Source organism: Hydra vulgaris, chromosome 08 (genome assembly GCF_038396675.1).
Source record: "Hydra vulgaris chromosome 08, alternate assembly HydraT2T_AEP".
NCBI classification, from domain to species: Eukaryota; Metazoa; Cnidaria; class Hydrozoa; order Anthoathecata; family Hydridae; genus Hydra; species Hydra vulgaris.
Genome location: NC_088927.1, coordinates 47,918,621 through 47,931,091, shown reverse-complemented (window position 1 = coordinate 47,931,091; position 12,471 = coordinate 47,918,621). Strand labels below are relative to the sequence as shown.

Sequence of the window (12,471 nt, the reverse complement as noted above, 5' to 3'; positions counted from 1 at the left end):
TATTCATTTTTGAGTTGTTTGTCTGGATTTCGATCCCAGAATCCTTAGTTTAATTTATGTAGTATATGCGTGACGAAAGCAAAACGTACCCTAAAGGGAAAGCATACTTACGCATGAGGTGGGGGTATAGGGTGCTATAAAAATAAACGAGGTAAAGGTTTCCAAATCTGGAGATTTCCGCGGATGGCCCCTAATGAATTTAATATAAATATAAAAATTCCCGCGGACACATTTACTTCCATTATGAAAAATCGGCAATGAACACGTGATTTTAAATTAGTGTCTTAGTGTTGTGTTATCCTAATAATTTATATTTGCTTTTTTTTGAAAATGATATACAGAAACATTTTTTTTTATGGAAAAAGAACATGTATATTTCCTTAAAAAAAATGTATACAAACCATTAATTATGCACACGAATGATTTTTGATCCAGATAAATAGCGAAACACACCACTTGCCTGATTGAGTCAATCAAACAAGATCTGGTCGCAAATCCAATCATCTCAATCAAATAATTGTTCGCTTTGTAAGACAAGGAGGTAAAAATGTACAAAATGCTCAGAGAAGCAGAATCTTTCTCTGCTTATAGTAATGTACATTATTGTTTCTTTGCTTATATGAATATAATATATATATATATATATATATATATATATATATATATATATATATATATATATATATATATATATATATATATATATATATATATATATATATATATGTTGCTTGTTGTACCCTCGTCAGTAGAGAATTTTATAGCATAAGGAATATTTATTGGAATAATAAAATAAAAAAGATTGCTGCCCCATGCCAAACCATCATTTAATTATTTATTCTCTGCTTAGACTGTGTAGAAGTGAAAAGGATGTCAGAAAATTAGCATTATAAAAGACTAAATGTTTTAGTAGCTTCTATTAAAAACAAAATAGTTTTTAAATTTTATTAAATTTCAATTCGACGAACAAATAAAACTTTAAAAACTCAAATTAGAACTATAAAATTTAAATTTCAACTTTTTTTTGGTTTTAAAGCTGAAAGTTTTAAATCCAGAAAAAAATTTGTTGGCTTTAAAATAATATTTTTGACTAATAGTTTTGAAATTTCTCTAAAATTCTGGTTTTTTTGAGACCCAGGTTAATATGCTATAAGAGTAAAAAAAAATTTATATGAGTTTTGCGATATATGGGACTTGCAATATATGGGATGATATATGGGACTATGCAAGTATTCAAGGGATATTTGGGCTGACCTTTTTCAAAAAGTAAATAAAATCAATAACTTTTGAGTTACATAGTGCATTAATTTTTCAAGAAAAGAAAAAATATATAATGAAAGAAAATATTAATTCCCCATCCCAAACTCTCAGTCGATGTAGCAGCACTCCTAGTGGCAGTAGGCTATAAGGTATTCGATGTATGTACTGAAGCCCCCGCAGTTACCTATTTTAGTATGACATGAGTGTGTCTAATGCTGCATTAATACATATATTAATACTGTTTTAAAAAACAAATAAGGTTACTAGTCAAAATTCCATTAATTTAGTATTTTCAAAATTTAGTTAAAATGTCATTACAAGTCTTGCGCCATTTGCATAATTGGTCACTGAGAAAAGAAAAGTTGCTAAAGATAGATGTCTCATTACATGATAAAGCACATACTAATCCTTTTGTTGTTGAGATAAATGAAGTTATTTCGAAGAAAAGAAAAGCAGGTATATTATCATTATTGTATTTAGAATTTATATTTCTGCGCATTTTGTTAGAATACTAATTAACTCTTTGCGTACCAGTATTTTTTTTAAATTTTTAATTAAGACATACCTAGGTCATTTAAATCCATTATACAACATTTTCTTTAAGAGTAAACTTCAGCAGACTATAGACTTTCTTAAAGCTTATGAGTCAGAGATATAAATATAACATTGAAAATAAAGTATCATTACCATAACAACCAAGATATAGTTGCATAGCAACCAAAGCTTGAAAAAATTATATATATTTTTTAAGTTTGACTCTATTTTAACACATTAAAAGTTGTTCAAGATTTAATAACTGTCAAAATTGTAAAAAGTGTTAAATAAAAAATTTAAATAAAAAGTGTTAAATAATGCTTCTGAATCATTCTAGCAATGCATTTTAATGATTGAACCAAAAAAAAAAAGTTTTTGGATTTCATCATCTGACTATAGAAATATTTGAAAAACTGTAAACACAGAAACTATGAAAAATAAGAAAATTTATAATAATGTAGTATTTTGCTAAAAATTGCTCTAAATGTAGTATTTTGCTATAAATTGCTATAAATTTTGCTATAAATTTATAATAATGTGGTATTTTGCTATAAATTGCTATTGATCAATAAAAAAAGAAACTTAAAATGATAAAGAAAATTAGAAATAAGATTCTATATTTTACTTTTATTATGAACAGTTCTCCCACACATATTTTGTACATTTCTTGCAATAATTGACAATAGGTTTGTTATTTTGTTTCCAATTTGCAGATTAACTTTGTAAGCACACAATTTGCACTTTTTTAAAGATTTTTTCTAGATTGGAGGTGTTTCCTTGTCAATCTCTTAGCATCCAAAAAACCAGTCTTTGATACACCCTCCAGATTTTGCTCCAAAGTAGGGCCACTTGTCTTGCAAATAAGGCCCTCTGCTTTTTGGTCAAGATAGCACTGAACCACTTCATGAAGTAGCATTAACTCTAAATTTTTGTATATGAATATTTCTTTTTCTCAAACTCAGGAAACTTCTTAAAAAATAATGTTGTACTGTCAATAATAGGCATTTCAAATGATCTCTAAGACTTTTTTTACTATTTTAAGTGCATTTTTAAACTTGAAATTAGAAGTCTATACTTTTTTGGTTATTTCATTTTATTATTATAGATTAACTAATTGAGAACTAAAAAAGAATAAAGTATATATTATAAGAAGATGGCTTTTTTAAATATCGCATTTCAAGAGTATGCAAAAAATGATTTTTTTGTTATTTTCGATCTTTATTTTCATCCTAAGCCTTTTGTAATTTTTTTACTCTTTTCTGATTCATATAATTTACAGTTAATCAAGATTTCCATAAGTTTTCTTGCTTATTAACTATATCTTTATTTTTTATTTACTGATTAAGTGATTTTTATAACTGATTAAGTGATTGCTTTTTTTTATTTAAATTATCATTTTACTCTATATTTTCTACATTATTTTTAATTAATAATTATTTTTTTTATTTTCCTTATATTAAATTATCTTGTATTAAGTTCACATAGATTTTTTTTTTGTTACAATCAAATTAATAATATTATAAATCGATTAAATAAAATAAAAGTATTTTATTTTAATAATAATTTTAATATAAGATAATAGATATCTATATGTATTTTGTTCTTCGAAAGTAGTTACAATCATTGCAATCATGATAAGTTCACATTATTGATAAGTAATTTCACATTATTGATAAGTAATAAAATTAAAAACAGTTCTGGGAGAAACCTTGAAAACATTAAAACTTATCATCAAGTAATTACATAACAGTCAGCGAAATAATTATCCTAACAAAAATGTTTTTTTTTTGAAAAGTAAACTTTGACAAGTAATTTCATAAAAAAAAAGTTTATAATAAAAAATTATATAGTTATTATAAAAGCAAAAATAATAAAAAATTTCAATAAACAAAAGAAAAAATACATTAACAGGTCTCAGCGGGAGTAAATGAGGGCGAGAGCGGAGAAAAGCTCTCCTAAAACGAATGTGGTGAGCCATTGGAGCTGTTCCTCTAAACTGCTTCTTACAAAAGTTTTTGGTTTTTGCACGAGCTATCTGTTTATTCATGCTTGAGAGATAGTCAAACCGCATACATACTTGCTGTCTTTAACACCTTCACCACTATCCACCCCTTGTACACATTCATACATTTTGAGTAACCTCCCCTCTTCCTATCCTGCGTATGTACTTAGAAGACCCCCAGGTTCGCTGTGCTAATAAACAGTTTGAGCGCTGTACTTCCAAATGCGTAAGGTGGATTTGAGACTCTCAAGAGGTTTGATGTTTTGAGTTAAGTGTTTTACTGATAGACTAATAAATAAATGAAATCCATCTAGATTTTAATATGCATAATATATGTACTAAATTACTATGTAAGAGAGAGTGGGGCACCATAAAACATAGTAATTGTGAAGGCATCTTGAGAGTTGTGACAACCAGTTTCATATGGTGAAACAGTTACTACTTGGGCTGTTTTTACAAAAAATTTATACCATTTAATATCATTAGGCCTGTGAGGGGTCAAATTTTGTGTTTTTTTGATTACAAAGTAATTAATTTTTAAAGTTGCTAAGTTTTAAGGTGTTATTCAAAATGTCTATCAATTTAATTTTGTAAACAATTAGAAATTTTGCAAACACAATAGAAATTTGTAAACACAGTACAATCCATACGCTCTTTACTTCATTAAACAAAACTATTAAAAAAACAAGTTGAAACTAAAAATAAAACAATAGTTTTCTAATAACAAGTATAAAGTGTATTCTAAATCTGTAGAATAGTTCTCCATTGTGTCATAAACAGTTCTAAAAATCATTTCTTATAATATTTAGAGTCAATTTTTAAGAAATTTGTGTAAATATTTTACTAGGAGATCTGATTTCAATACAAAGCCATTATTTATTGACACATAAGAATGATATTTAATACAATATATTATCTGGATTTTTGAAATGTGGTTTGGACCATTCGATGCATTATTTGAATTATAGTTAATTCTTTTTTGTCTTTTAAATAAAAATCAATCTTTTTAATTAATTTTATACTTCTTATTTACTTTTTTAAAGATAGTTGTAGTTTGTATCAACACCATGGGTGGGGTACCTTGATACAAATTTCTAATTTTACTTTAAATAGCTTCACAAGTTTAACCATTTATATTTTGATAATTAAAAAATTTGGTTTTGTAGGTATAAATTTATTTTAAAAATTAAACCAATTGCCTTAAGACATATTTAAAAATTATTACAAAGTAAAAACCAAAAGTGCATCATGGTGCCCCACTCTCTATTAAAATAAAATGCATTTTATTTATCTTTCTTTTTTTTTTTTAGCCAATTCCTTAATATATCAAAAATCATTAAAGAAAATAAAGAAAATGGATCGAAAAATATCAGTGCTTGATAAATTTCATAAATCAAAACATGCAAATAAATTAGATCAAAAAATATTACAAAAGAAGTTTTTACCTTTATCTAAAAAAAGAAAATTAGTGTTTATGAAAAAAACCCTGAAATGTCAGTATTGTTCTCGCAGATATTCAACAGAAAAAGTTCTCTTTGAGCATGAGAAAGTTTGTACCATTATAAATCATGAGGTGTGTTTAACTCAAATGTCCACTTTGCTTTTCTCCTGTGATATCTGTTGTGAAAGATTTATGAATCAGGAAGCTTTAGAGCAACATCTCAAATGCGAACATCGCTCAAAGCCCTCATGCGACAAGTGCTTTAAGATGTTTGAGTGTCGTCGAAAACTTATGGAGCATGATGAATTTTGTGCAGGCATGTTAGATGGAAAACCTATTAAAAAACAAACACATGGGTTGATCAGTTTTATCTGTACATCTGACATATATATGTGTAGTAAATGTGAAAATCCATTTCCGTCTCAAAATCATCTTAGACAGCATCAAATTTTATTGCGTAAAAAGATGCCAATTGATGTAGTTTTAGAGAAAGATTCTGATTTACCAGCAGTTATAGAGCTGGATAATTGCAACGAAAATGAAGAAACTAGCAAGACAATGGAAATTAGTCTTAATAATGTTGTTTCTTTCCAATACACATTACCATTTGAACTAGGTGAAAACTCTTGTATGTATTGTGGAAAATTTTTTCAAAATTATTCAAGATTAATAATCCATGGACATATTTGTAAAAGGAAGCTTATCTATTCGTGTTTTTTTTGTTCAAAAATGCTTCGTAGTGAATTTCGATTGAACAACCATCTCTCCTCATGCTTAAAACGTAAGGTTTTGGGTCAGCGCCAAAGTGTTAATTTAGCTAAACTGTTTAGTTGTCAATATTGCAAACTATTATTTCCATTAAAAAGTTTATGTAAGCATCATATGCGAATTGAACATAAGGATACTGAAAGAAACCTTCGAAAATGTTACATAATAAAGTCAAAAGAATTAATTGAAAGTTCAGTAAAAAGAAACATAGCAAACCAAAGCTTTAAATCTTTTAAAGGAAGTTCTCATAGAAAGCCATTATGTGGGTCAGAAAATGCACTGACTATAACATCTACCACTCCAACAACTATCTTCAGTACAAAAAATATTTTAGTAGAAAATTATTTTGAAAAAAAACCGTTGCTGTGCAAATACTGTGATTTTGTTTGTATGGCAGAAAAAGTATTAGCCAGTCATCTCAACAAAAATCATACTAATGTATCAGAAAAATTTAATATTGTTAAATGTAAAAACTGCTTCAACGTCTATCTCAACGAGCAAGATTTAAATAATCATTTATGCAAAATTAAAAAAATATCTAATTCTGAATCTAATGTTGATTTGTCAAGAAATACATATAGCTTCCACAATTATATCACTGACTCTCACATTCAAGTTAATAACAAAACTTCTCCTTTATACTCGTGTTGCAATTGTTCTCAGAACTTTAGACGAAAGAAGCATTATTTAAAGCATACTCAGGTTTGCAAGTTTCAAATTCCAAACATAGTTAAAATTCATGAAAATAGTTGCAATTTAAATCAGTTTTGTTACATTTGTGGTTTTACTTTTGATAATATTATTTTGCATCTTGTTTCACACTCTCATAAAAGACCATTTAATTGTAGTGTATGTAAGTTTCGCTCAAATCGAGCATTTGCAGCATATAAACACATGCATAAAAAGCATAATATAATTTATGAACCATATAACCACAAAAATTCCGATATACATTGCAAAGAACATGGTTTTGAAAACTGTATCAAATGCCATATCTACTTTCTTAATCGCAAAGATCTTTTAAAACACAGCGAACAAGATTGTATAAATTTTCAAGCAAGAATTCAAAATAGAGAGAGTATTCACCATTTACTCAAAGGTAATGTAAAACTTCAAACTAAAACACATTGTATGAATTGTTCTATCAATTTTCATAGTAAAAAACTTTTACTTCGTCACCTAAAGTTTTGTCCATTTAAAAACATTAAAAATCATAATGATGCTCCATCCATAACAGCTAGAAGAAAAGTAAAGCAATGCCCTAAATGCTTTAAATCGTTTAAATATAAATTACCATTAAAAAAACATGTATATAGATGCTCAAAATTAGCACACCCTGAAGAGCAAGAATCGCAAATTATTAAACCTGCTGGACCAGCTATAGAATCTCTTCTAGCAGAAAATGAGGAAGCCGATGTTGATGTTGGCGTGTTAGTAAGTTTAGAAGATGCCAAGCAATCTTTAATGTCATTAATTATTGATGATAAATGTTGCAAAGAAGTTACAGCAAAAGAAGAGAAGAAACTTAAAGATGAATTATTAAGTAATACCGTAACAACAGCTACTATAACCCTCCATAGTAAATTACTTGGAGAACTAAAACAAAATAACCCGACTGAAAAAAAGGCCATTTCTGAAGATATTTTTTGTATGGCGACGGAATTATCTAGAGGAGAAATAAATTTTTTAAATAGTGGGATTGGTTTTTTAGCTAGTGATTGCCGATCTCCTAAAAATGACAATACAGTGTTAAATACTTTACATAGTTCCATAGATACTAATAATTCTATAACAAATTCGCAATTACCAAATCTGTTTAATCGGGAATTGCACAAAAAAGTCTCAAATTTTTCAAATAGTTGTGTTAAATCAATAGATAGTGAAAGCCAATCCCATAAAAATGACCCTACTTTTTCAAACACCTCATTGCTTCACATAAGCACTGAAAGCCTTTTACCAGACTCAATATTACCAAGTCAACACAACTGTCAATCACGTGACAACTTTTTAGAAAATAAAAATGATTCGATAAATTCCAAGTCTCGAAACAAACGCTCCAATTTTTTAAATACTTTAAACAAAAAAAACCTTTTGCCGGATACTTTATTGTCTAATCAAATTAATCGTCAATTGCCTAAGAGTGACGCTACTCACTTTGACAAAGAAATTATTTCAATAAATGACCAATCTCCTAAAAGTTATTCAAACTTGTTAAACACATATATTTGCACAGAAACTAAAAACAATTTATCAGACTCTCCTGCAATTGTTTGCAGTTACCGTTTATATCCTTGTCGAAAATGTGGCGTGTTTTACAGTGAGCCTGAACATCTTGAAAATCATGTACATACTTTTCATAAAAATTTACCTGAAGTAAATCCGACTGTTCAATACGCAGACGATGCTAATATTGTATCATCAACTTGTAAAACTAAGAAAATACAATCGAGCCGAGACTCAATGGAGGTTGATGCAATATCGTCGAGACGAATATCGAGTATCTCGAATAAAATTCCTGTTGATAATTGCCATTCCTTTTATTCAACGAAATTAAGCAATGATTTTGGTTCCTCTATAACTAAAAAAAAAAAGGATTTTCAGCAATATTGCGGAAATTATGTTAATGATAAGATGACAATGTCTCCACCCATTGGCGAAGGTATGTTGATTCCATTTTAATTAAACATTAATTAATATCTAAAATAAGTTTATTTATTTTTTCTCTTTCAAAGCAGTTATGGTTGTGTTTTATTTAGATTACGGAACATCTCAGTTTTTACGTTCTATTCCACATAAGAATCAAAGTTTACATGAAGGATTGCAATATACTACAGTTTTACCTTTTTCTCCAGTATTTTTTGACCCGGCATTAAGTCCCTACATATCGCATGAATCGTTAACAGTCAATGGTTTATCGTGTAATCCATCAAGTTATATTCCGTATGATAATTCTTCGATGAATTTTTATCGGACATCATATCCTGAACCTCATAATTCATTTGTTATTTCGCATCAGACTCCTCCTACTGTTGGAAGATGGCCATATCATCCTTCGGTATTTCCCCAACCAAATTTTATGAACAATTCTTGGCGTTTTGATTGTACGCAGTTGCAAACTGAGAACAGCGGAAATTTTTCAAATAATTTGACTAAAACTCCATTGACTATGGCAGAAGCAATACATCTTGAAACCCAAATAACAAAGCATCAAATACTTAACGAACAAAGGAGTTTACCGTCACTTTTTTCGAATGATGATTCAAATCATTTTTTACTAGATAAATACCGGCTTCGACTTGCAGAAGAAAATTTTTTACGATATCTTAATTCAAATTACTCATTGTGTGGAAACAATTCTTTTGACAAATCTGTTTCTTGTACGCAAATGGAAGGAATTCTCGCCAATAATATATATTCGCCTGGTAGGAAAAATAGTTATATGAATAAAGTGGGCAATCCAAACTCTGCGCAAAGCAATGATACTATAAAGAGAAATTATGAAACTGTTACAAAATTCTTACCAAATACACCTATACACCAAACCGCCCTACCAAATGCACCTATACACAACACCGCCGTACCAAATAAATCAGATGAAATCATAGACATGGTTCAGGAACCTTTTAATTATAAGCGCAGTCGACGAAAACAGTCTAATCCAATCAAAATCTTAGAGAATTGAATAATAACAGTGGTTTTATGTTATTAAAAACGGTTATAATAGCATGCTTTAAGTTTTTTTTTTTTTAAACAAGCTTATAATAACTGTGTCGTTAACTTCGCTTCTTAAAAAATACTTTTTTTTAGATTTTTTTGTTAGTGTTTTATTTTAATTTTCTTTTCAGATTTTTTTACTTAAAATGTTTTAAAAACAAAATAAGTTTCTTTTCATCTCATAATTTTCATCTTTGAATGTCATGCTGAAGAGTCTTTCTTGCGTGTCAGCCTAAATCATCAATTAGTAGATCTAGTGTTTTTCTAATTTAAAAATTGAAATTTAATTTTTCTACTAGTTGCTCATTTTTTTCAAGAAAAATTAAATTAAATTTAAAAAAACTACAAGACTTATATGAATAATAAACTGTTCATTAGGGTGTCATAAAAATGTTAAAATGATATTTTTTTAATGCATACCTTCTTATTCTGTTTGAATGTTCTCAAAACATTTAAAAATAAAATTTTGCGTACTTAGAATCACGACTACCCGTGCCGACTTGCAGCGAAACTTTCTGCTGACACGGTGCGGCGTGACGAAAATCTCGCATTGCTTGCTTGTTGTTACTTGTTTATTTTATTAGTAAACACATTTACTTTTGAGTAGTCAATATGTCAGTGGAGTTACGAAGTTCTAATAAAATCTTACTATTCGTGAGTTTATTATTTACTGGGAAAAGGCACGTGTACCAACTAAATCATTACCCAACTGTGTTAAGAAACTAGTTTCATTATACAAAGTTTGGAGAGGTTTGCGAAAAAAATACAAGAAGTGTTTGAACAACGTCGACAAGTTTTTTTTCAACTTAGACAATTTGTTTGAAATTGCTCGCGCCGATGCACTTAAGCTAATTAAAATAAATGAAGATACGATCTTCTTGGAGCACCAAAGAGAACCATGTCGGCCTGGTCACTTAGCCGTAGTGGACAGAAAAAGAAGAAAAGTCTTTTCTTCTTTTTCTGTAAGTTTTCTGTCCTTAGAAGTCCTTTCTTGCCTTAGAAGCATTGAAAAGGAAAAGCGACGTTAAATCAAGTTTTTCTTTTATGTTTGATTTTTGAATAATACAAATTTATTTAAAAAATATTTTTGTCATATTTCAAAACAAACCTAGTTAAATATAGCAGAACCATGTATTTATAGAATTAATGACTTAAAGTATACAATAAAACAGATACTGCTACAATGCACAAAACAAATCGATAAACATTAATTAAAACTAAAAAATTTTTCTCCTGTGTGCAGTATTAAAATTAATCATCAACATCAAATTGAATAATTTTTTGCTAATTAATTGCCTTCAAGAAAAACAAAAGCTCGGCAGCTTTTTCCGTACCCAATCTATTTCTCAGTTTTGAATGTACCAAGCCGTAAAAGGAGAACACATGTTCAACTCCGACAGATGCAAAGCGACGTTCTATTTTGCATCGTTAGCTTCATTGACATCATTTTTTGAACCACCACAAGAAAAACCATCTGATTTTGAAATATAAGATTTACAAGATTTTTTTGCGTATTCAGCACAACCTCCTTAATTTGAAATTTATAGGGAAATATAAAAGTTTGATTTTCGAATTAAAGAAAGTTGGCTTTTTTTAAATAATCTCGTCAAAGTAACGAATAGAAATCAAACAAATCGTAATTCTTAGGCCTAAATGCAATATACATTATGTGTCTTAAACTTTTACATCTTCAAAAAAAAAGTCGGTAACTGTAGATTATCTTTTAAGTGCTTGTAAATCCGTGTCAATGACACGATTTATATCTATAAGAGCTTTTGTCAAATTATCTCCTAAGTTAGAATAAAGATTGTAATTTTCAAGTACAGTAATAGAATGTATTACTTTCTTCAAACTCGGTTTTGTAGTATCATTAGAGAAATCAACGAGCTCATCATCGGATTCCTTTTCAGTTTCAATAGCATCATGTCTAAAAACTTACGCAACGATGTCCTCATCCGATAATTTTTTGGCAATAAAAAACTTCGAAATCTATGTTTACTAACTTGTCGGCCGTGAGGTTAAAATCTGTATCAAAGTTTTCTTTCAACGGTTCAAGATTACCTTTTAAGTTTTCTATTACAGTCTCCTCTACATTTAAGCCACAGAAATCATTATTATCATTCATATTCTTCTCTACTGTTTTTAATAATGTTTGTGAATTCTTGAAACAATTTATAAAGGTCTGGTCTGAAATGGAATTCCATGCTTTTGTTAGGATAGACATAGCAGTTACAAAACTTACATAACATTTACAAAGCGTTATGTAAGTTTGAAATACAAGTGAGCTATGTTTTGCTTTAAAAGATCGGATAATTCCTTGAACCATAGGTTGGGTAATCGAGGTTGAATTCAGTGGAAGTAAGATAAGCTCCACCCAATCAGATTTCTGTACTTTAGGATGGGTAAAACTATTTATAAATAAAACAATTTTTCTTTTCTAAAAGCTAAACTTTCGAATAATTTTGCCGACATCCAACTTTTGATAACGACAATGAACATATATCACATCTTTGCAACATCCCGGAGACTTCGATTTTCCAATTACAATTTCCATTGAAAGTCTTACTCCTATAACATTTCCCGCGGCTATCCCTGTGAGGCTTTTTCTTTTACCAGCAAATTATTAATTGGGGCATTATCAGCTCTCATTCGTTTGAACCATTTAAGTACAGCTTCATTTACTTGGAAATACATATCAACTTTCACCCGTTTAGCCAAATTTTCTTTACAAAAAGTATCAAAGATTTTATCT

The 12,471-nt window shown here is 28.8% G+C and overlaps 1 protein-coding gene across 1 annotated transcript; it reads left to right on the top strand.

Moving 5' to 3' along the window:
- Positions 1–224: 224 nt before the first annotated feature.
- Positions 225–9,882, top strand: LOC101238485 (uncharacterized). The gene is made up of 4 exons (XM_065803843.1): positions 225–541; positions 1,564–1,716; positions 5,107–8,664; positions 8,762–9,882. Exons 2-4 carry the CDS (start codon positions 1,569–1,571, stop codon positions 9,685–9,687), a joined length of 4,632 nt encoding a protein of 1,543 aa, XP_065659915.1. The 5' UTR covers positions 225–541; positions 1,564–1,568; the 3' UTR covers positions 9,688–9,882.
- Positions 9,883–12,471: the final 2,589 nt, after the last annotated feature.

Coding starts and splice junctions, on each gene's coding strand:
- LOC101238485 (XM_065803843.1), top strand. CDS start 1,569: ATGTCATTACAAGTCTTGCGCCATTTGCATAATTGGTCACTGAGAAAA. Junction 1,717..5,106: donor TTCGAAGAAAAGAAAAGCAG/GTATATTATCAT, acceptor TTTTTTTTTTAG/CCAATTCCTTAATATATCAA. Junction 8,665..8,761: donor GTCTCCACCCATTGGCGAAG/GTATGTTGATTC, acceptor TGTTTTATTTAG/ATTACGGAACATCTCAGTTT.